This window comes from Rattus norvegicus, chromosome 10 (assembly GCF_036323735.1).
Source record: "Rattus norvegicus strain BN/NHsdMcwi chromosome 10, GRCr8, whole genome shotgun sequence".
NCBI classification, from domain to species: domain Eukaryota; kingdom Metazoa; phylum Chordata; class Mammalia; order Rodentia; family Muridae; genus Rattus; species Rattus norvegicus.
In genome coordinates, this window is record NC_086028.1 from 50,969,558 (window position 1) to 50,994,835 (window position 25,278).

Consider the following 25,278-nt stretch of genomic DNA (forward strand, 5'->3'; position numbering starts at 1 on the left):
CGAAACACACTTCACAAAGATGCAAATGGATAAATTACATTATTGGTTACATATTTATTTTTTAATATCATTTGTTACTAGTCATTTCCATAGTCCCTCATGTAAGTCAGTAGTTCTTGCAAACTAATTATGTAGATTTCATTTTTTTTCCTTTTTTTCGGAGCTGGGGACCAAACCCAGGGCCTTCCGCTTGCTAGGCAAGCGCTCTACCACTGAGCTAAATCCCCAACCGCTAGATTTCATTTTTAATAATTTTAATTAATAGTCTCACAATGAAAGCACTAAAATGTTTCTTATGGAACCTTTTGTGTTGATTCTTGCCTGTTAGGACTCAAAAAGAGGTTGCCAATCATTTTTCCATAGGTTTAATAGCATTTCATAAAGTACTTTATAATTTGTATGACTGCAAACTACAAAAAAGTTTTTGTCATGCTCTAACACTACACACAAGCACCATAATATGCATATGTAATCTTCACATATACTTTACATAGATTATCTGTATGTATAATCTGTACATATAATTTACATATATATACATATGTATCACATACACATTTTGCTGGCCTCTTGGTCATATCTGATTGACTTAGCACTGCTCTTGATTCTACTACATTACACATATAGTATTTGATTATGGATTATGATTAAGAATTTGATTATGAATGTACTCTGGGGTCCGGGAATAGAGCTCCATTGGTAGAGTGCTTGACTAACATGTACTAAATCCTAGGCTCCAAGCTGGTAAGATGACTCAGTGGGTAACAAAGCTTGAGTTTAATCCTGGAACCTACATGGTGGGAGTTGACTTCTAACATTGCCTTCTCACCTTCATACACAAAGGCCTTGGCACAGGTACACATAATAAATAAATAGGTACACACACACATATGTATTCTGCCTTCCGCCCTCAGTACTGCATAAATCTGGGTGTGGTTGTACATGTGCTCGTAATCCTAGTATTACAAGTACTAGTAATCTTAGCACTTGGAAGTCGAGGCAGGAGGGTCAGAATTGAGTTCAAGGCTAGCCTGGGTGACAACAACAAATTTGAAATGTAGTTCTCCCATGTTCTTTACATGTAGTTTCAACTCATATCTTTAAGCTGACATTGCTATGCAGGGGACTTTTTACATGTGCATTTTGTTAGGGTTTAGTTAAAATCTGGTAATACAATTCACAAACCTACTGAACTCAATACATGCCAACTTGCCTTTCTCAATAGGTTTCGAACAAGCAAAAATATTGTTTGTTTGTTTGTTTTTTGAGACAGGGTCCCATGTAGCCCAGACTGGTCTTGAACTAACCTGTTCCACAAGAAGAATCTCCCCTTCCCTCGTGACAGACTCCCAAGTCTGCTCAATACAGGAACCAACTCATTCCGTTCTATTTGGTCCCTGGAAGCCAGATTTCTTGCATGAGAGAGATGCACTCCATAACCTAAATGTACTCCTCTCTCCCTTGGTAAATGCTCTTTTGTGGGAACCATTTGTTGCTGTGGTCCAGGGCTCAGAGCTCTCTTTATATTTTCTTATTGTCTCAGGGGTTAGATATTTGTTATTTCCTCCGCCTGGAAAACGTGCCCTGTACACAGGTGTGCTCCTTAACTTCTGGTCTCAATTCGAGGTTATCCGTTCGTCCTCCCCTAATCATTTTACATGAACTGCAATACGACTCTAATACCTCCCGTCTTACCCGATTCAAGTTTTTCTACTGATCATTACCCAGCATACTTATTACCTGTGCATTTATTTCTCATCAGCTTTCCTCATGAATAGCATTTTAAGTGCCAGAGTGTTGCATGCATAGTTCACTGCTCTATCCCTAGCGAATATGGAATAGTATCCGGATCCGACAAGGCGGCTGGAAAATATTTATGAAGCAAATGAAAATAGATGGGACTTTTCTATTATTTCCTCAGCTAAGTTAAATGTCTTCCTATTTTTAGAACGTGTTTTGTTTGTTCAGTCTGCTCAAAAAGTGTCATTACTCCTCTCAATCGCCATATACATACATACATACATACATACATACATACATACATATCCCCAAAGGGACATTCCTTAGAACTGTCAACTTGAATTTTGTGGATTCCAAGGTTGCCTCTATTCGCTCCCTGAATTGCAGAACGAAATGTGTGTGTAGATATGTCTCCACATTTCCCGTGGGAAAGCCTCAGCTTCAGTCAGATTCTCATAGGTGTATTGCGTAACTCCAGGGTTTGAGTTACTCTGATCTTCCTTGAATGTTGTTCAACTAAAGCCCAACGCGTTTAATAGGAACCTTATCAAGGTCCCAACCAAACCACTTGATCTTGGAAGTGAAGTTTCTCAAAATTGAAAATAACCCGCGAGACGGGTCCCTAGAATGATCAGTCCGCCAAGCTTTCCTGTGATAGACACTTCCGCCTCTGCCAGACTACTAACCTGTGAACTACATATGTCTCTTGACTTCTGAGTCAAGGATTGCTTTAACCGGGATTGTGAAAGACTTTCTCACGAACTTCGGTCTTTTCGGCGCCAAGGACTTTGAGTACACGCCAAGTTCCTTTCCTACTGATCAGTTTTACAGGCGTGTGCACATATCATACCCACGACCCCGCCGTTTCTTCGGAGATGTCAACCCTTCTAACCACAGGGCAGGGAGAGGACACATCTCTATTCCAAAGCTGTGCTGTCTGTCAGTTACTCAAGACTGAGTATCTGGATATGGACAGCAGGCTTCTGTCAACTGGGTTTAGTGACACGAGGTGACAGCTGTGGCCCGGCGCAGGGCGGTCTGAAAATGGGCGAAAAGGCTGTAGGTGCAGCCTGGGCTAAAAAACAGGATCAGGCGGGATGAGTGATGGTGGGAACCAGGAGCTCCCAGGGACCTGAGAGGGAGGCGGGGAACGCCAGTCCCGAACTGGGCACTTCTTGGGGAGCCAATGGGAGAGCCGGGTCTCAGGTAGTCCCGCCTTCGCTCCGCCCGGTCCCTGGCTCCGCCCCGTCGCCGCGCGTCGCTTGGGCCGCGGAAGCGCGCAGCCGTCCAGCTTCCGGAAGTGGGTTGGAGCGGGCGGCCAGGGCAGAGGTAAGCGCGTAGGTTGGGCGGACAGGAGGGGTTGCGGGCTCCTGGGGTCAAACCTGGAATCGCTCTAGCTCGCGCCCTGTCGTGAGTGAGCTGCGGCAGGGCAGCGGTCTCGACCCCGTGCCTGTCGCACTCGCGGACGACAGGCGTGTGCGGGGGAGGGGACGCGGGGCGGATCGGAAAGTGGGCTCTTCCGGGTTGCTCGCCCTGGGAGAGAGATTCCGAACGGTGAGGCCCGGGCCCCGGTTGCACACTGCCTGGAAGCCAACCGCTAGTTATTGGCTCTTAGTGACAACCCCAGCTGCTCCTTGCAAACTCTCAGAAGTCTGCCCTAGCTCTTCCTGGGCTTGAAGCGTTGCGGCTTGGGAGCCTTGGAGGAACCAGATCTGTAAACTTTTAGTACTTTCCAGGGCTGTCAGGAAGGTCAGCAATAGCAGGAGCAAAGCCTACGGTGGCCTGATAAACAAAGGGCTACCTCCATGTTCAACCCTGGGTGTAACCTCCGTGTGTATAGAAAAATGCTGACCTAGATGTGCATTTCAGTTCAATTTCTTAAAGCGTCAGTAATATAAATATAACTGAGGATCATGAGTTTCCTCTGTGAGGAGTGAGAAGTAAATTCTCATCAAGGCACAAATCCATAAGTCTCTCTAATTTTGAGTAAATGGACACCTTGTCACAAATGCCTGGGTGGTAGCCAGCTGTTGGCCTTTACTGGCTGGAACAAGTCGTATTAATATCGTAAGATTTAAATATGTAAGGTTCAGTGTTCCCAGAATAGCGTTTCTTGAATACTCTCCAAATTAGTGTTGGGAACTAATTCTGACCAATCTTACAGGCAGAAATTTTGCCGACTGAAATTCTGTTATTTTTGTAAAACTCAGGAAATAGTTCATTTAGATAGTGGAGGAGTATCGTATATTTCATATCCTAAAACAGAGGCTTCTTTGAAAGTTTTCCTCCTAGTGCAGTAGTTCTCAACCTCCCTAATGCTGAGACCCTTTAATGCAGTTCCTTTCATGGTGATGACTCCCAGCCATAGAGTAAATTTTGTAGCTACTTCATAACTGTAATTTTGCTACTGTTATGAATTGTAATGTGAATATCTGTGTTTTCCCGTGGTCCTATGTGACCCCCATGAGAGGGTCTCAACCCATAGGTTTCGAGCTGCTGTTCTAAGTTCGCAACATTTGGTAAACTGTGATTTCGTGATCATTTTGTGTGAAAATATATTTTACTTTCCATTGTGATGTCTTTTGACTACTGATTACTAATTTCTCAAGTTGAGATTTCAAGATCCCTTATTGGTATTGATTTCTCATTTAGTTACATTATGTCCTAGCTAGTTTTATGTCAGATTGAGTCATCTGAATGGAGAGAACCTTGGTTGAGAAAATGCCTCCTGAAGATCTGGCTGTAGGGTATTTTCTTAATTAGTGATTGATGTGGTAGGGCCCATGGCATTGTGGGTGATACCATCCATGGCTAATGGTCTTGAGAGTTCTCTAAGAAAGCAGGCTGAGTAAGCTGGGAGGAGTAAGCCAGTAAGCAGCACCCCTCCAGGGCCTGTGCATCAGCTCCTGCCTCCAGGATCCTGCTCTGCTTGAGTTCCTGTCCTGACTTCCTTCAGTGATGGACTGTGATGTAGAAGTACAACCTGAATAAACCCTTTCCTCCCAACTTGCTTTTGGTTGTGGTGTTTAATCATAATAATAGTAATAGTAACCCTAATTAGGATACTGTGATTACAGAATAGGACATGAAGTTTCCAATCTTATGAAAAGTATCTCTTATGGACTTTATTAAGCACAGGTTTTTATAGAACTGGAAACTTCAAGTATCTATTCTCCCAACTACGGTGTAATTTAAATAGAAATATATTCATTTCTTTAACTTTTATTTTTAAACTACTTTTTCCTACCTTACTGTGGGGTTTAGCTTCTGTCGATACTAGAAGTCAGGACAGTACCTTACTCCTCTAACATCAGCACTGGGGAGGCTGGTGCATGCAATGCAAATTACTTTGAGATCCAGGCTAGCCTTGGCTACCGAGACAGACCCTATCTCAAAACAACAGCAGCCTCAAACACTCACACCCACAAACACACACCAAATAATCAACACAAAATTGATACTAGTTGTGTGTACACTTCTGTTTCTAGATGATTGGACCCATCTGCTTTAATGACATTGCCATCTTTTTTTTTTCTTTGTCAGTACTATTGTAGCCGCACTATTTATTATTGATGAGCCAACACATTTCTCAAAATGAAATGATACCCCCATTTACCTTTTTGTCTTTGTGTTGACTAGTTTTATGTCAAGTTGGCACAAGCTATAGTCACTTGAGGGGACCTCAGTTGAGAAATCACTTCCATTAAGATAGAGCTGTAGGCAAACCTGTAGGGCATTTTCTTAATTAGTAGTGAAGGAGGGCCCAGCCCATTGTGAGTAGCACAACCCCTAGGTGGTACTGGATTCTGTAAGAAAGCAGGCCGAGCAAGCCAGTAAACTGTATTCCATGGTCTCTTCCTGCCTCCAGGTTCTTTCCTTGTTTGGGTTCTTGTCCTAACTACTTTGGATAATTAACTGTTAGATTAAAAGTGTATATGAAACCCTTTCCCACAAGTTGCTTTTTGTTCACAGTGTTTCCTCACAGCAGTAGAAACTCTTAACAGGTTGTCCAGTCGGCTTGCCCAAATATGTTAATGTAGTCATATCAGTTTTCATATGCTTATGCCATATACTATTTTCATATAATATGCCAGCTCCTAGGAGTAGCAATCAAAATTTGGCTCAACATCTGTGATATATTCAGTTCAAGCACCTAAGAAACACTATTGAAAAAACCCTAGGCACAAGTTTTTATAGAACTGGAAACTCCAACCTCAGTGCAATTTAAATAGAAATATATTCATGTAGAAACATACTCATTTCTTTAACTTTTATTTTTAAACTATTTTTTCTACCTAACAAGTTGTGGTGCTGGGCATGGAACCCAGGCTTTTACACAGGCTAGTGGTTAAAGCACCACTTGGCTATGGTATATGTCTTGTAGTTTGAGTGTTTATTCCATTTATATTTAATGTAGTTTTTGGTATGGTTGGGTTTTATTCTACTGCATTGTCTTGTTTTCCTTTGTATTTTTTCTGATTATTTCTCTTTTCCTGTGACATTTCTGTTTTTTTAATAAGTTATTTTTTATGTGTGTATGATTTTTATGCTGGCATGAATGTTTGTGCACCTTTGTGTGTAGCTGGTGCCAGCATAGGAGACTAGAGAGGATGTTGGATCCCTTCAAACTGGAGTTACAAATGTCTGTGGGTCACTTTGTGGGTGCTGGGTATGGAACCTGGGTCCTGGGTTATCCAGAAGATGAGTCAATGCTAACATTATGCGTCCTTACGAAGTAGAGTTTAAACTGTCGAAGTCTGTCATTGTGCCAGTTTATATATCCCAATTCAGATCTGCCAGTTCTCGACTCTTTAACTTGACCCTTCCCATTTCCTACCTGGTACCCTCCCCAAACTCCCACCAATTGCTTCTGATTTTCTTTTTCTGATTTGGCAAGTCACAAATATATTAACAAAACAGATTCATTAAATGTGTCCTCCCCCATGTGATCTTAATCTCTCTTATACTACTATTTCTTGAAAACCTTAAATGACATCATTTTTTGTTTTATATATGAGTACACTTTTGCTCTTTTCAGACATACCAGAGGAGGGCATTGGATCCCATCACAGATGGTTGTGAACCACCATGTGGTTGCTGGGAACTGAACTCAGGACCTCTGGAAGAGCAGTCAGTGCTCTTAACCGCTGAGCCATCTCTCCAGCCCTGATATTTTTTTATTTGTATATGTCTGTATGTATATGTACACAGTGCATGTGTGGTGGTTCAAGCACAACTTGTGGAATTCAGTTCTCTCCTCCTACTGTGTAGGTCCCACAGATGGAATTCAGGTTGTCAGGCTTAGCAGCAAGTGACTTGACCTGCTGAGCCATCTCACCAGCCCTCATCTGCCCTTTATGATAGCTATCAGAATAAAAAAATATATAGTATTTATACTCACCGGACATTGAACGTTTTTGCATCCTTTTATTCTTTTCTCAGGATAGGAGTTTCCTAGCAGTTGGAGGAATGCATGTCCTTTATTCTTGTAGTAAATATTCACTGGTGACAAATTTTCTGGGTTCTTGAAATATTTGTTCATGGCTGTGTGTGTGTGTGCATGTGCAGGGCATGCAGTATGCGCAGTGTGTGTGGGTCTGTGTGTGTTTGTGTGGTGTGTGTATGTGTTGTGTGTTTTATGGTGTGTCTGTTTATGTCTGTATATGTGTACATGGTGTGTGTGTGTGCATGTGTGTCTCTGTGTGTGTGGTATATGTGTAGTGTGTGCTGTGTGTGGTGTGTGGTTTAGTGTGTGTGTGTGTGCATGCATGTTTTAAGGTTCTGAGGTCCTAGCCCAGAGCCTCATGCATGCTAGGCTTGCATTCTGCCTCACTCGTGTAAACTGTGTATTTTAATTCCAATTGTTAAAGGATGTTTATGCTGAACTTGGAGTTGCTTTTCGTTAGGCCCTCGACCAACGAGTTGAAGTTGGTTTTTGTTGACTGCTTCTTTTACTTGCCTCGGACTCATATCTCCCTATTTATTTGTGTATCTAGTAATCTTGTAGTGCATTCTGACTCTCACAGTGGTTGCATTCGTGATGCCGAAGGCCAGTTAGGTTCCATGTTTGTTGGAGCAGGCAACTAGACTTTATCTTACGCGTGGTTGAACAAGTCTTTGGAAGGAGCAGGGTGCTTCCCCACAGCATTCCAGTTGATGAAATCAAACTGCTATCGGTGGGTCTGGTAGCAACTTGGTTTTAGGTTTTGTTAGGGCAGGTGAGAGTGGGTCTTACTGGAAAAACTCTTTGGTTTTTTGATACAGGGCTTCTCTGTTCAGCCCTGGATTTCCTGGAGTGATTTTAAAAATTCCAGTGCCTCATTTCTGATTGGCCTTTTGGGTGTGTTCTGATCTTTGTTAAACCTTGGTGCTTTTTTCCCTCCTGATAAGCAGCCTCAAGCCTGTACCAGGACTTAGGGGACAGCCCTTTTTGACATCTGTTCCTCTTTGCAAAGTTCCTCCCTGCTATGTTCTTCAGAATAGAGTCACTCCAGCAGCCTTCAGCTGTGCTCATGTTGCCTCAGCTTGTTGAAACCATTGTGCTCCACCTGAACTCGGCTTCCTGCACTGCGGCAGCAAAGATATCCTCACATAGCCAGCCACTATGGCTGTGGGCTTACCTCACCAATTTCTCTCAGAACTGCATTCTCACTTGCTCCATGGAGTGCTTAAAACAGGCTGTCTTACATGCTTTCTGCAGTTTGGGAATTGGTTGTAGCTGACCAACTAGTTTGTATTGTCACTTATTTTGCCAGGGCCAGAAATACAATTTCCCAAATATGTAATATTTTTTACTTTAGTAATGTTACCTTTGTACCACTGAGTACTACCTGAGTATGTGAATGAGGTGTGTAGGCTCTTTAAAACAACAACAAGACCCAAAAAACAAAACACATAAATTTAAGAGTTCCTTATGCAAAACACATGGCATTTAGCTGTTCTTACCTCTCCTTTTTTGCAACCTTGAAAGAAAATTGCTCTGGTTGGTTTTTGAATGTTACCCTTACCTTTCTTTTCTTCCTCCTCTTTATCTTTTTGCCCTCCCCTTCATTTCTGTCCTCCTCCCTCTTGTCCTTTTAATTTAATTTATTATTATTGTATATGTGTGTGTGTGTGTGTGTGTGTGTGTGTGTCCGTGTGTCCATGCATGTGCCATTAGTGTTATAGAGAAATGGTGATTGTTAGTCTGTCCCTTTATGATGTTTGAAGGGTCAGTCTAATGACCCACTATTATGAGCACCTGTAATAAATTCAGCTACTTACAGAATACATGATCCTTTGAGAACACTTCAATAACTTTGGCACCTACTGCTTTCCTTTTCACTGCCTTATTTGCCTCTTCTGATCCTGATTCTATGTTTGCTAGCTTTGATCATTGTACAGATACCTGAAATAAACAAGTTTTAAGGAGAGGTTTATTTTGGCTTGTAGTTGGAAGTATATAGGCAGCTTTGGTCTTGGTTTTTTTTTTTTTTTGGCCCTATTGCTTTATCCTTGAGATAACATGATATGCTGATATGGAAACATATCACCCTTTCAGTATTAGCCTGTGTTCCTAGGGCTCTTGTCCATATCTTTCTGTCTGTCTATCTGTCTAGTCTTATTTTGAGAAAGGGTCTCATGTATCCCAGGTTGGTCTTGAACTCACAGTGTAACTGAGGATGGCCTTGAACTATTGATCTTCTTGTTTCTACTTCCTAAGTGCTAGTATTGAAATCATGAGTCACTGTGCCAGTTAATAGATGCTAGGGATTGAACCTAGGATTTTGCTTGTGTGTGGTAGGCACTGTACTCGTGGATCTACATCCCCAATCCTGAATAGTGTTATGTATTGTCTTACAGGTACAGAGATACAGACGTATGTGTTTACTTGGACACTCATAGTGAAATTATTTCACGTGTGCATTTCTCTCATGTTTTTCTTTTTAAAAATGTAAAGTTTTATTATTTAGTGTGTGTAGATACTCATGTGCATACTACAGTGCACATATGGAGGTCAGAGAACAACTTTTGGGAGTGGTTCTTTCCTTCCATGGTCTCAGATGAAACCCAAGTGGTTAGGCTTAAATAGCAAAAGCTTTTATCTGTTGAGGTATCATGCCAATCTCTTATTTTACTGGTTTGAAGTAGGGTCTTCCTACCTAGCAGAGACATCCCTTGAACTTGTTATATAGCCCAGGTTGGCCCCATACTCACCATCTTCTAAGTGCTGAGATTGTAATGTGTGCCACCATACCTACCTGTGCGGTACACTCCATTTTTCTATAGAGTCTCTGGACATTTGAATACCAATGGAGAATATAAATACGGGCAGAATAAAGCTGTAGTTGACTTTGTACCTTCAAGTTCTACAACCTCTCAAAATAGAATTGTATACACACTGAACAGTTAGTTGCAGGCCTGCAGGCCTTCCAGGGAGAGCACACGTGTGTGTTGTTTCTGACCATGTGCTGTTGTGTTGTTCATGTACAGCATTGGCTCTCATTCTTCAACATCCCTAGAAGACACAGTTCTCTCCAGAACCTGCTCCATCCTGGAATCCCCTCATCTAAAAGGCCCTGTGAAGACAGACAATGCCTGTTAACTTGGGGCAGGCCCTGGGCCTACTTCCTTTTCTGGCCAAGGCTGAGGATGCCACATTCTCTGGGTCAGATGTTATCCAGCAAAGAGAGCTTGCCAACCCTGAGACTGCTCGCCAGCTTTTCAGGCAGTTTCGTTACCAGGTGATGTCTGGGCCCCAGGAGACGCTGAGACAACTCCGGAAGCTCTGTTTCCAGTGGCTGCGGCCAGAGGTTCACACCAAAGAGCAGATCCTAGAGATTCTCATGCTGGAGCAGTTTCTGACCATCCTCCCTGGGGAGATTCAGATGTGGGTGAGGAAGCAGTGCCCGGGCAGCGGAGAAGAGGCAGTGACCCTTGTGGAAAGCCTGAAGGGAGATCCCCAGAAACTGTGGCAGTGGGTAAGCACACTATCTTGTCTGTGAGTAATGCTCAGGTTCCTCTGGGGCTTCTCTGGTTCATTGTCTTTTCTTTCTTGACAGTTCTTATGACCCCAAATATATAGGTTTCCCAAGCCAATGACCAGTCCTTTGACTCTCTATACAATCCAAGTATCAGTAGGTCAGTGCAGTTATGGTGATAGCTGTCTGCACAGCCCAGCCCTATAATGCTGTCTGGCACTTCAGATGCCACTTACTAATGTCAGGACCAAGTGTCTTCACAAACTGTCTGTCCAGTTTGATGATCGATGATCCACAGGACCCGGTATACGCTTTTATTACTTTACCAGTTTATTATATAGAGCAAAACTCACAAGTAAATAAATGGAAGGGAGAGACAGACAGGGCGCTTCCCAGTCCTGTCCCAGTGTGCTGCTTTCTTAGAACCTCAGGGAGTTCACCAACGGGCAGCTCTAGACACCCAATTGTTTATATATTTTCTCTGGGGGAAGTCTTACCATTCTGGCTGGCACAGTTGCTTAACTCACTTCCCATCAGTGCTTGCATATCCTTCTCCCTTCCCTAGAGATAGGGGTGGGGCCAGCTGCGAGTTTTAAGCCTGGAATCCCGTGATTACTTATTCTGGCAACAGGCCCCTTCCTGAAGCTACTTAAGGGGCACCGAGAGTTTGCAGTTCAGCAAGGCCTTGGAGGTGGGTGAACAGCCTGCGTTGTGCATGATGGAAGATCCCTGTGTGAATCACAGGTTCAGGGAGCTCTCCCCAGAACTGAACAGCATGTCTGCTTACATTGAATCTCATTGTTGGAGACTGTCTAGGAGAACATAATATTAGCGGTATGACTGGAAGGTCTCAGACCTGGTTCGGGCCTCAGTTTCTGATCTGTTTTTCTGGATTAAAAGGGGCTTTTCTTTTTCTCTGCCCAATAGCCGTAAGATTGTCTATATCATGGTCTGTTGTAGAAGGCCAGTTCCATTAGCTTTCGAGTAATCTTGACTCTGCATCCTTCCGTAACTAGTGCTGTTTGGTGTCCAGATCAGCATTCAGGTTCTAGGACAAGAGATCCCATTTGAGAAGGAGAATTCAGCACGCTGCCGTGGGGACAAGGTGGAGCCTGCACTGGAGGCGGAACCCACTGTGGAGGTGGTGCCTCAGGACCTGCCCCTTCAGAATACATCCTCGGCACCTGGGGAGCTACTGAGCCATGGTGTGAAAGAGGAATCAGATTTGGAGCCAGAATTAGGTGAGGGGAAGTTATCTGTTGTGCTATGTGGTAGTGTCTGGGAGAAATTTGGGGATTGTGGCGAATATGGCTAAGTGTGTGTCGAAACAGTATAGTGCTCTGGAAAGTGTGGAAAGACCAGACTGTATTTTAAACCATGCATGATTGGGCCATAGCATACCATTTGGGTTTTGGTTCTTTGGAGGAAGCTGGGAGAAACATGGGTGCGACTGGATGTTCGGAGTGGGGGGTGTGGGTGTTAGTAGGGAATCACAAGTCTTTGAGTTTGATTGACACTGCAAACTGTTCTAATTCGTGAGGATTTCCTGGTGTCCCCTGGGGCGTGGTTAAGGGAGACCTGGGGATTTGAAAGCCTCCTGTTCTTTGCCACAGCTCTGGCTGCTTCCCAGCTTCCTGCCAGACCTGAGGAAAGGCCTACTAGAGACCAAGAGGTGGGAACAGCACTTCTCCCATCACTACAGGAGGTGAGTGGGGGTTCTCTGCCTGTGGGACACACTCAGAAGAGGAGCAGAGGTGGAGGAACATGGCTGCTTCCCTGTAAGAGTTGAATCTCTGCTTCTCTAGCCAGTCATCTTGACAGATGAATAATGGAGTCTGGCCTCTGGGAAGAGGTGCAAGTTGCTTTGCCCAAATATGGTAGGTTCTGAATTTTCTTCATCACGTTGAGCCCATGCTAAGAAAGGGCTATTTCATTTCCTGGTATGAGCTACTAACACAGGAGTCTGTTAGAAACGTGGAATGGTTATTTCTCATGTGCGACAGGTGAATTTTTTTCTCTGACATCATACCGTAATGTTGATAGACTGTACATACTCAAAACCTGCAGTTTAGTAAGTTCTGGTGTATGTATGCAGCCCTAAAACACAAGCATAATCGAGAATAAATATCTCCATCACGTTCAAGTTTTACGTTTTTCTTAAAACATCACATTTTACATTTTTCTTTAAAAGTTTTTAAAAAATTTTTTTTATATTTATGAGTTGTTTTGTCTGGTATGTCCCATGGAGGCCAGAAGAGGGAGATCCCCAGGAACTGGTGTTACAGGAACTGGTGTTCATGGTTGTGAATTATCATGTGCATACTAGGGATTGAACCCAGGTCCTGTGGAAGAGCATCTAGTGCTCTTAGCTGCTGAGCTGTCCTTGTCTCCTGTCTCTGCAGTATCCCAGCCATTCTGAGACCCCTGACACCTATTAACTACCTTCTGTTAACACACAAGCACATTTTCTAGACCTTTATATAAAATAGAATTTTATGAAATAACTCTTCTTCGTTTTCTCTACATATAATGTATTATTTCCTCTGTTTTTAAAATGTCTTCTTGCTGGGAATGTGTTGTCCATCTACTTACATCTCAAGAACTTGCTGGGTTATCTTTGTTTTTATAAATATTCTTGGGGTGCAGTTATTTGGACAAAGTTTGCTCTATTTTGCCCACACTGTTCAGCTGTGTGTGTCATTACAAGATGTCTGAGACTATGCATAACACTGTTCACTCTCTATATAGAGTGGGGCTTTCCAGTCATTCCTCTGATAAGGATTAATTTGTAAGTTATGAAAGGCGAGCGGTTAACACTGACACTAATAATGGACTACTTCTAGCAGCTCTGTAATTAGAGTTACATGAGTATGAATCTTGTCAGTGTCTTGCTGTGTAACACTGTGCTCATGCTTTGAGTGCTGATGTCAGATGGCACAGGCCTGCATGATGAGAAGGAGTGAGGTGGGTAATAAAACTCTCAGCCACCGTGGCTATAACTTCTGCAGTTCGTGGCATGACAGCAAAACTAGTACTAATGCTTTGCCTTTTTCACCATTTTATGGGTAGAAAACTTGTTCTTACTGCAGAACTCGGCAACTTCTGTGTATGGATTTTTCCTTAGTGAGAATATTTTCATTTTCCACTCAGTTAGTGCTTCATGGCTTCTCTCAGGCATGGCCACCATCTCTTGTACTTCGGGGCTTCTCTTAAGTAAAATAAGGGCCAGTTGAACAGAAGCACTGATCCTGCAACAGTGCGTCTGACAGCAAACAGCTGCTAAATAACAAGTGTGCAGGTGGGTGTGCAGTGGGTGTCCTGGTGGGCAGTGTATGCAGGGTGGGTGTGCTGGTGGGCAGTGTGTGCAGGGTGGGTGTGCTGGTGGGCAGTGTGTGCAGGGTGGGTGTCCTGGTGGGCAGTGTGTGCAGAGCGGGTGTGCTGGTGGGCAGTGTGTGCAGGGTGGGTGTCCTGGTGGGCAGTGTGTGCAGGGTGGGTGTCCTGGTGGGCAGTGTATGCAGGGTGGGTGTGCTGGTGGGCAGTGTGTGCAGGGTGGGTGTCCTGGTGGGCAGTGTGTGCAGTGGGTGTCCTGGTGGGCAGTGTGTGCAGGGTGGGTGTCCTGGTGGGCAGTGTGTGCAGGGCAGGTGTTCTGGTGGGCAATGTATGCAGGGTGGATGTCCTGGCTAAGTGATGACTCACATGCTGATGTCACCCACTTAGAATGATGTAGAGTTGCTGGGTGTGGTGGCACACCTGTATTTCTAGCACTTACAATGAAGTGGTATGTGTTGTAGATTCGAGGCCACCTTAGACTACAAAGTGAGTTTCGGGCCACAGTGAACTGTACTGAAGACGCTGTCTCAGAAAAACAAGCAGACAGATAATAAATGAAAGAATAGTGTACAATTTACAGCCTAGGAAATACTTATGAGACATCCATCTCATACTCTCAGTCTGCAGTTGATAGTGGGTAACTGAAACCAGAGACATGAAAATAGAGGTGGGCAGGCTTGTGGTTGAGCACCAGAGGAGCCTGCTGCCCAGGGCCAAGATTCCTTTGAAAACTGTCCACTGATTCCTTTTTTCCTTATGGCAGTCTCATCCTATGGTACTCACTTTCTACAGTTCTTTGTCAGTTCTGGGTGCTATTCCCTGTCTACGGTGAGGCCTATAAAGATTTTTCTCCTATCCCAGGGCTGCATGTTCCGCTGCTGCTTGTTTCCAGCGCTGTGCAGATGGTTTTGATTTTTATGTGGTCCGTCTGTTGACACTTGGTCCTTGTTTGTTTCTGACAGTTCCTGTGCTGGTAGTGTTCTATTCAGAAAGTTCTTGCCTGCTCCAGTGTCTTGAATAGCATTCCTTATCATTTCTTCCAGAAGTTTCAGCACTTAGGGTTTTAAATTAGGGTCTTTGGTTCAGGTTTTAGTTGATTTTTGTACAAGGGGAAAGTTAAGAATTCAAGTTCACCCTTCAGGTAGATAACTGGTTTTACCAGTAGTGTTTATTGAATGGCTGTCTTTTTTCTAGTGTAATACTTGGCCTCTGTGGTAAAAATTAAGTGTACATAGCTGTGTCAACTTATTTTTAGGTCCAGTATACTATGCCATTGGTGCTCATATTGTTGTAGAACCAAGCTATCTCTTACTTTATCAAAAGACTATTGCTTCTGGAGTGTGCAGGGACAGGCCAGAGAACTGGTTAATATATTTGAAACAGTACAGACACCAACCATTATCTGTTCTGGATAACTTAAAAGACCAAGGCTGAGCATGGTGGCACGTGCCTGTAATTCTAACACTCAGAAGGCTGGGGCAGCAGTATTAGAATTTCAGGCCAGTCACAAAATAAAAGAACAAATATTCAAAATCCTCAGATCACTGTTCATTATTGGAGATTACATGCACATACATAGTGCCTGTCTTAGGTAATCGGTGACTCCACACACAAAATATCTGTATTAGCCACCTGGTGACTACACACAGACAGTGCCTGCGTTAGCCAATTGGCAACTATGAATATGAATAGTGCCTGTATTACCTGGTTGGTGACTACCCACCGACCCACACACAGTGGGTGTAATAGCTGAATGCTGACTCTACACACACACACACACACACACACACACACACACACACACACACACACCATACACACACACAGTGGGTGTAATAGCTGAATGCTGACTCTACACACACACACACAGTGCCTGTAATAGCTGAATGCTAACGCTATACACACACACACACATACACACACACACACACACACACACACACACACACACAGTGCCTGTAATAGTTGAATGCCGACTCTGTACACACACACACACGCACACACACACACACACACACACAGTGCCCTTATTAGCTGATTGGCAATGATACACATACACAGTGCCTGTATTAGTTGACTGGTGACTATATACACATGCTGTATTAGTTGACAACTGCCTACCAACCATTAGAGTGAACAAGTTCTCCTTACATATCCCAGTAACCACCAACCCCACCTGTTTTCAGCCTTAGCAAAACCTTCATATTTAATGGAATCATTTGAAAGTGAAGGGAAATTTAAGTATAACCCCTATTTCCAGTCTTGTCTGTAAATTAGAAGTTTTATAATCATGTCAGAACGCAGAGGGGCTATGATTACCAGTATATAGCATGTCATCAGAAACTGACTGGGTAGAGTACCCCTACTCTATTTGAGTTGAAGGTGGTATAGTTTATAAGCCCACAAGATGGTGCTCTTTCCACGTGGGAGTTTATAAGCCCACAAGATGGTGCTCTTTCCACATGGGAACATGATTTTCCATCAGCTCACACAATGGCCTTTGGGACTTTTAAAGGGACAGGTACCCTGATCTATATTAAGGGTTACATTCAGTCCTCAGCTTCTTGGCAGTTTTGGAGTGTAGCTTTCAGCCATGTGTGCAGTCTTCAGTGACTCTGGGCTGTCAGTTGGTGATGTTGGAGCTTCCAGTGCTTGTGCTCTCTTGCTTGTCACTTCACTTAGTAGCAGCTGTTCAGGTGCCATGGAGAATGTCCCATGTCCAGTAAAGCTGCCATTCTGTTGGCTCTTGTATAGCGTCCTTTTCCCTGACAGCTCTCAAATGAAGGTCTTCTGGGTTCCAACTAAGGACTCCTGTATCTAGCAACATTCACTCAGACTGGCTTTTTCAGGAGTTTGATTCATGTAACAGTAACAGAATAATAAGTTTAAATTTAATTTTATATTTACAATATAATCAAGACTATTGAGAGAACTTTTGAGTATTCTGATGTTTTTCATACCAAAAATTTTCTTCCCCTTTCCCTCTCTCCCCCATGCTCAGTGTCTGCTAATTCTAGACTTTGTCTCTCCTGGAGACATTCCTGACACTAGGTGGCAGACTTGCTTTAGAACTCAGGGTGAGAAGTGCATGGTGCCTGTTCTAACAGTGGTGCTTGTATTCTTTCAAACTTCCCAACAAGTTTAGTGCGAACAGCCAGCAGGTGGGGACCAAGACTCCAAAAGGTTAAATAATGTGCCCAAGATGGCAGAGTAGAAAGTGGCCAATCTGGGACTTGGGGTCTAGCCTGTACAACTCCAGAGTGTGCTGTCAATTACTATGGGTTGCTATTGTCAGCTTCTTGTGGGGAGGCTGAAATTTCATTTGGAAAAGTAGATGGGTTTGAGGTGGGTGGCCTTTCCTGTCGCATCTTCAGCCTGCTGCTGAAGAGGAGAAAGGCAGCTTTGTCTAACAGGGAGCACCTTGCTCAGGAACACTGAGAGTAAAACCAGCTTCGTGGTAGGATGCCTGTGAACCGCTGAGGGACTCTAGATGTATGCAGTTGTGACGCCTGATGCTCTTGTTTCAGAATCAGGGTTTACGGCTGTTAACTCTTCCTACCTTTTCACTCATTTACAATTGCTTTTCTCACTAATTCCCCTTTAAAGTCTTTCCTTTCTCTTGGATTTCTAGGTTTCCAATAGCGGGGATGGCAGGCATCCAGTGTCAAAAGAGCTTCACTGCAACTCTTGAAAGAGATGAGAGCAAGGGTCAGGGAGTGTGGTGTTCTCCACTCCTAATATGTATCATGGAACCCAACCCCGCCCTACCCAGAAGTACGCCCTAATGTTTTATAAACCGGGCAAGCAATGGGCATCGGAAGCCTGCCATCCTCTTATGCCCCCTTTGTCCTTGACAAAGGACTCCGTTGTTCCAGTGAGTTCTTGGGTCTCTTACTGACCAGTGTCCACAGCCATTCCTTCCTCTCGGCTTTCTGTGGTTGGGGAGGCAGGTTCAAGTGCCTTCATTGGAATGATACTTTTGTGTTTTCCCCCCAGGAACAGTGGAGACACTTGGATTCTACTCAGAAGGAGCAGTACTGGGATCTCATGCTGGAAACCTATGGGAAAATGGTCTCAGGAGGTGAGGGTATGGGCCCATTTGATGGGAGGAGATGAAAAGACTGGAAAACGGCTAGGTATTTTCTGTACATTCCTAGAGATACTTGTCGAAGGTGTGTGTAAAGGGCGTCATCGATGCTATTATAGGAAGTTGATGAGTAGAAATAGCAGGCATGTAAGTCCCAATATTGAAAGCGCTCTGTTCTTCAGAAACTGTATGATTGTGTTAACTATAGTAATACCTTTAATTTATGAGACAAATTAAATGGGCATGGTGACGCTATTCCTCACCCTCCACCCCTTATTTTTCCCTTCCTGACACAGGATCTCTCTAGGTAACCCCGATCGACTTATATAGATCAGGCTGCTCTTGATCTCACAGAGATCCATCTTCCTTTGCTTCCCGAGTGCTGAGATTAAAGGCATGTGCCACCACACATACCCCTGGCATTCTACTTTTACAGATGCTCCAGGGGAGCATCAGATCAAGGGCTTGCTCAGTCTTCCACAGCTCTCAGGGGCTGAGTTATGTGGATGCAATTGCTACTGGCTTTGGGTCCGTATTCTTTTTCTACTAAACTGAACTGTCTTAATAAAAGCTAAGAGACCTCGTCCTGATGTTTGCACCAGCCTGCCAGTGGTCCCTGGGTTCTTGCCACCTGTCTAGATTCTTGTTTTCACGGCTTTCACCATATGTACTTACCATCTAGTTTTCTGGTGAGTGTATGTAAGTGACTGGAGTTCTTTTTTGAGCTTCCAGACATCACTGTTTGTCTAAGCCCACAAAGTTTTTCTCTCTCAGTAGCAGGCATTTCCAACTCCAAACCTGACCTGACCAACATGGCAGAATATGGGGAAGAGCTGGTGGGGCTGCACCTTCACAGCGCTGAGAAGATGGCAAGAGCCCCCTGCAAAGGTCAGTGGGGTCTTGGCCTCTAGCCATTTCTGACCTCGGATCAAACCATGGGTGGTGGGTAAAGGAGTTATTGCATTGGTCATAGCTAACTGTGATCTGACTTGAATACCAACAGTCGTTACCTACAGGACTGTCGGTATATTTATTTAACCATGAAAGAAAGAGCACATGTTGATCTACTGTCAGTCTTGTCTATGTTGATAGTTTTCCTTCTCAGAGAGCTAATAATATTCAGACATGAGGCCAAGATAGGTAGTTAAAATTTTCTCATCAAGACTCCATGTAATAGCCATAACATCAGCAAAGAAATTCAGGGAAAATACTTCTCTGGATTTGGAAAAAAATATTTTTATTTTATTAGTCTGTGTGTAGGGGCATGCTGTGCCATCGCCTGTCTATAGAGGCCAGAGGACAGCTTTATGCATCCTTCTTCCAGTGTTACGTGGGTCCTGGAGATCAAATTCAGGTCAAGAGCTTGTGTGGAAAGCACTGTTACCCACTGAGCCATCTTGCTGGCTAAGAATTTAACTTTTCTTAACCTGATCGTAATCAGAACTAACCAGCTATTTCAGCAAAATAAACAAACAGAAGAGTGTTCTATATAGCCCTGCGTGCCTGGGCTTCATGAAATAGCGACAGCAAGTGATGCTTAGCACTTGATATAAATCTGAGCTTTCTGTGCTGTGCATCCCTTCGCCTTGGGTGTTCCTTCTAAAACATGTCATCCGTAGAACACATAACAGCTCACTCACATGTGCACACACATGCCCATGTACACATGTATTGAATTCTAGAATCTTGGAGAAGGAAACGGACTCAAATTATCCTTTCCCTGATGGAGTCTAATCATTTTCCTCTGCTAATGTATCACAGAGAATAAGAGTTGATAGGTAGGGCTTATTATCGCTTTTTGTGCTGGGAGTCAAGTCACATTTTATATATGCAAAGCAAGCTTTACACCCAGTTATGATTGCAATTTGAAGCAGTATATTTACTATTTCACAAGAGCTCCTTTGGAGCAGTCGATTTCATATTATGTCATGTCATCAGGGAAGAGTGGTGAGCAAAGTTGGAAGGAGACGCTTCATGAGTGTTACCTGGGAAAGGAGCCTGGGATGGGCCGGGCTATCTGCCTCACCTATGATGATGATGATGATGATGATGATGATGATGATGATGATGATGATGATGATGATGATGATGCCTCACCTATGATGATGATGATGATGATGATGATGATGATGATGATGATGCTGCTGCTGCTGCTGCTGCTGCTGCTGCTGCTGCTGCTGCTGCTTTTGGCATATTTACATTCCCAGTAAAAATGAATGAAGGACAGAGCTTGCCTGTACCTTGCAGCAGTAGGGTTTTGTTTGTGACATTTGTGACATTCAGCTCACTATACCCAGCTGTTTCTGTTTTGTGTGGGGTTTTGTTTTTTTTCCTTCCATCCTTCTTGCTGACTTGACCCCATTAGATTCTGCCTTGCATAGCCCATCTTTATAGCTAGAGATAGAATTGAGAGAAAGGGTATTAAACGTAATTGTGGGAAGATTAATTTGGTGGTGATGGGGACAGATGGGAAGAGAACACTTGGAGAGAGAAGTCTGTGCAGGGTCTAAGTAGGGGTCCAGGTTTATAGGAAGAGACACTGAATTGGGGTGGAAGCTATAGTGACAAGATAGAAAAGGACCAGTTGGAAAACTCAACCGTTGGGCAGACGACCAGATGTGTAATAACGGCAAGTGCAGAAGTCATGACGGAGAAGTGCTCTTTCTTTGACCACATGGAAGGACAGTTCAGAGTGAAAGCAGATCAGCAGGATCAGCCTCAAAAAGTTGTGTACTGCGTCTGCAGTACCCAGGGAATAAAACAACAGCAAAAAATAAAACAAAACAAAACCCCCAAACCTGTTATGTGATTCCTAGGTAGAAATCGTAACAGGTGCGAGGCTGTCAGGTTCACTTCTGATGAAGGAGGTAGCAGGGAACCGTGGGCAGGAATGGCTTCTCTGTGCAGAGCTGTAAGGCAGCTACTGAGAGCTTTGCCTACGTTGCTTAACAAAATAAGTTAGAAATCAGTTTTTTAAAGATGATTTGCACAGTAGATACAAAGAAAAAGACATGAGTGGGTATTTTATTTGCATCCTGTTTGGATTGGAAACATTTTTTAAGCATAGAGGCGATAAAAGAAATCTTTGAGGAAAAGATAACAGACATATAATAATTTGCTTATAAAGTAAAAAAAAATTCTATATAAAAATAATTCCAAACAAAATTACTGCAGCTAAATTGGTATAAAACATTTTCGTGAACTTGATAGATAAATGATGGTCTGTTTTATTTTTCTTAAAAAAGCAGAAGTTAAAGCAAGTTGATGAAAACAAATTACCCTTTTCAGTAAAATGTGGACAGCAGTTCTGGAGTATAAAAAGTAGCTCCCAGATGCGGAAGAGAAAAGATTTATCCTTTATCACGGAGGAATTAACATTTAAAATAACAAAAATCTATTTTCCACTGATCTAAATAGCGTACATAGAAAAAGCATTCAGTACTCAAGTATTCACACCCTCCCCATTTCTCCTGCTTAACAGCATACTAGAGGATGGGAGAGCCCTTCTGAAAGTTAGGCTGCCAGCAAGTATTAATAACTGTGGGGCTGGAGGGATGGCTCAGTGGTTTAGGAGTCTTACTGCTCATGTTGAGGAGCTGGGTTTGGCTCCCAGGATCTGCACAGCAGCTCACAACTATCTGTAATGCCAGTCTCTGGCATTCCGACATCCTCTTCTCACCTCCATAGGCTCCTGTGTATGTGTGGTGCACACATGTGGGCACGTACAAATAAAATTAATAAATCTATGAACAATTTAAAAAACAAAACAAAACCGTAATGTTCAAGCCATTAGGTATCCCAGTTGTACTCTGAGGAATTCCTTTAAGGCATTGATCAGAAAATAGGCAAACACTTCTGAAGTGAATTGCTCATTACAGTGATATTTATAAATACATGATTAAGGGCCTACGTTTCCACAGTGGGGAATTCCTAAATTCACAATATATTAATTATAATTTTCATGGTGGCTATTACTTGGCTCTTCTTTAAAGACAATAGATGGGACTATGTCTTGAACAAACGTGTTCAGGCCTAGCTCTCTGCTAGGTGTGTAGACCTGGCAGGCCACTGGTAAGGTAAGAATAAAAAGAGAGAAGAAAACATCCTCTTGTTTCTTTAGTTTATTTTTGTTTAGTTTGGTTTAAATTATCGAGACAGTCTTATGTAGAACTGCTGGCCCTGAACTTTCTCTGCAGCTCAGGATGATTCTTTTTAAAAGGTGGGTCTTGCTGTGTTGCCTGGGCTGCCCTTGAACTTGTGATCTTTCTGCCTTTCACCTCCCCGCTCAGGGATTGTAGGTGTATGATACTATGCCTGGCACTGAATAGAATCTTGGATTTATAAGGATAAAGTAATTTTAAAAAGTTTAAATAAACCTTTGAACCAAAATAAAAACATAAAGTCTTTACCAGATGCTTTATAAATAATAATCAGAAAGGAGAAAAAGCATAATTGCTTACAGAAGTTAATAAAGCATTTATAGCTAGGTGTGGTGTCTAGTATTTGAATTCCTAGGAACCCAGAAGGCTGAGCAGGAGTACCACGAGCTGAAGAGTTTGAGGATAGCCTGGGCAACATAGCAAAACCAAAAATTTGTACATAAAACATATATACACATAGCAAGGCACATAGAACTGCTCTAGATAGCTAGTTTGGCACAATGTAGCCTAATTGTATTGAACCTGCAATACAATTATGAATGCAATAAAACGTTAACGAAGTTTATTAACTAAATTTTAGGTTTCTCAGTCAGGCAGTGGTGGTGCACGCCTTAAATCTCACCCCTTAGGAGACAGAGGCATTTAGATCTCTGTGAGTTCAAGGCCAGTATGGCCTACAGACCTACTTCTCAGACAGACAGGACAACAGAGAAACCTTATCTCAATACCTGCCCCTCCCCCCAAAAAATTTAGGTTTCTTATATGAGAATTCATGTTAAATATTAAATAGACCAGGGTCATTATTTACTATATAAATGCTATCTAGCCAGATATAGAACTGTGTTCAATATGACATCAGTTATATCTAAAAGTAGGTTATGCATATGTGCCTGCAAGTGAAATTAGACTGGAAGTCCAGACATGGCGTTGGCACACACACCCCTTTAATCCAGCACTCGGGGCAGAAGTAGGCAGATCTCTTGGAGTCTGAGGCCGGCCTGGCCAATGAAAGTCCCAGGTTAGCCAGGGCCACATAGTGAGCCCAGTCTCATGTATGTCATCATGTTTGATAGTGCTGTTGGGGTTGATTGGGGTTTCTCACATGTGTTTATTTTCTCTTCCTAAATTCTTACTGTGTTCATTTTTTATATATAATCAAATAAAATCTTGGGGCGGGAGGCTGGTTCAGCAGTTGAGAGCACGTGTGCCGCTCTTGCAGAAGGCCTGAGTTTGGTTCCCAGCACCCGTGTCAGGGGGCTCACAGAGGTCCGTGACTCCAGCTCCTCTCAGGTTACCTGCACTCATGTCTGTATATACACAAACATGCTTACAGACACACAATTACAGATAGTAAAAATAAACCTTTAACGGAAAACCAACCATCTTAACAAGCACTGATTGTATGTAACGTTTGGGTTTTTGGCCCTTAAGAAGTGCATACCGTTTGCTTGTGGAGGGATCAGAAAAGCCCAGAAAAGCCTGTGCTCTTCAGGGTGAGTGGCTCAGCTCCAGAGCCAAGTGATTTAGCCTTGAACTCAGCACAGGTAGAGTGAGCCTGGAGTGCTCAGGCACCTGGGTGACAGTTTCTTCCACATTCATTGATCCCTCTGAGTAGAAAGAGACATGATGCTTGCCTAACACCATCCTTGCATCAGTCAGGTGACAGGGCATAGCACTTACTGCCATTTAAACCTTCTTTGTCCTTTCAGAAGACAGACAAGAAAATGACAAAGAGAACCTAAACTTGGAAAATCACAGGGACCAGGGATGTCTGGATGTTTTCGATCAAGCACCAGGAGAGGCTCCACCACAGACTGCCTTGAGTGATTTCTTCGGTGAGAGTGAGCCACATCATTTTGGAGGAGAGAGTGTCCCAGAGGCTCTGGAAAACCTTCAGGGTGAGGGAACTGGGGCGCATCTCTTTCCTCATGAAAGGGGCTCTGGGAAACAGCTAGGTCAGCACATACAGAGCTCTTCTTCAGGAGAGCTGTCTGCCTTGTGGCTAGAGGAGAAGAGAGAGGCCTCTCAGAAGGGCCAGGCCAGAGCCCCCATGGCCCAGAAACTGCCCACCTGCAGAGAGTGTGGGAAAACCTTCTATAGGAATTCACAGCTTGTTTTTCACCAAAGGACTCATACCGGAGAGACATACTTTCATTGCCGCATTTGCAAAAAAGCCTTTCTACGAAGCTCAGACTTTGTGAAACATCAGAGAACTCACACAGGAGAGAAGCCCTGTAAATGTGATTACTGTGGTAAAGGCTTTAGTGACTTCTCAGGCTTGCGCCACCATGAGAAAATCCACACGGGAGAGAAACCCTATAAATGCCCCATCTGTGAGAAAAGCTTTATTCAGAGGTCAAACTTCAATAGACATCAAAGGGTTCATACAGGTGAGAAACCTTATAAATGTACACACTGTGGCAAGCGGTTCAGCTGGAGCTCCAGCCTTGACAAGCATCAGAGATCACACTTGGGGAAGAAGCCCTGCCCATAGCCACACCCCGAGACACTGCGGTCCATTGCAACCCTGCTCAGATCCTCCTAGAGGAACTTCGGCCAGAAAGACCTCCTCTTCTTTGTGTTGCAGGGAGAGGAGCTGGACACTTTGATGTGGAGGAGATGTTGTTCTCAGTTAAGTGTGCTTAGTTTTTCCTTTTGCACCAGGAAAAGGAAACAGTTTTTGTTTGTTTCAGCTGGCCTCCTATTTCGGACCCCTTGGGAAAGGCATGCCATGGAGGTAATGGCTTTAGTAGCTCTCTTGGATGAGAACCTGACTGGCGTAGCCACAGTTGTAGCTGGCAATGGGAAACTCAGATGAGCTTTAGAACTGGGCTTCTAGAGCAGGCTGTCACAGAAGGGGAGGCAGTTCGGCCTGCGAGTGCACGCCGTCTTTGTCAGACAGGTGCAGAGTTCCTGTTTAACTGTCCCTTATTTGAAATAAACTGAGCTCACTTGGTCTCTATCTTCCTTGTATCTGCTGTGTTCACTGTGTCTTGACTCA

General features: G+C 43.5%; 1 protein-coding gene across 4 annotated transcripts; it reads left to right on the forward strand.

The window, feature by feature from the left end:
• The first annotated feature begins 2,973 nt into the window (after positions 1–2,973).
• Zfp18 (zinc finger protein 18) lies at positions 2,974–25,239 on the forward strand. Of its 4 annotated transcripts, none has more exons than XM_006246695.5 (7): positions 2,974–3,069; positions 10,213–10,700; positions 11,734–11,941; positions 12,314–12,405; positions 18,027–18,111; positions 18,892–19,005; positions 23,987–25,239. In XM_006246695.5, exons 2-7 carry the CDS (start codon positions 10,314–10,316, stop codon positions 24,769–24,771), a joined length of 1,671 nt encoding a protein of 556 aa, XP_006246757.1. In that variant the 5' UTR covers positions 2,974–3,069; positions 10,213–10,313; the 3' UTR covers positions 24,772–25,239. The 4 variants fall into 4 exon arrangements, with proteins under 4 accessions (XP_006246757.1, XP_006246758.1, XP_006246759.1 ...); XM_006246696.5 differs by having other exon boundaries at positions 18,895–19,005; XM_006246697.5 differs by lacking the exon at positions 18,892–19,005.
• The last annotated feature ends 39 nt before the right edge of the window (positions 25,240–25,278 follow it).

What these genes read in the sequence shown, in the direction of transcription:
- Zfp18 (XM_006246695.5), top strand. Translation starts at nt 10,314, where the DNA reads ATGCCTGTTAACTTGGGGCAGGCCCTGGGCCTACTTCCTTTTCTGGCC. An exon ending in CCCAGAAACTGTGGCAGTGG is followed by an intron (nt 10,701 to 11,733) that starts GTAAGCACACTA and finishes TTTGGTGTCCAG; the next exon opens with ATCAGCATTCAGGTTCTAGG. An exon ending in AGATTTGGAGCCAGAATTAG is followed by an intron (nt 11,942 to 12,313) that starts GTGAGGGGAAGT and finishes TCTTTGCCACAG; the next exon opens with CTCTGGCTGCTTCCCAGCTT.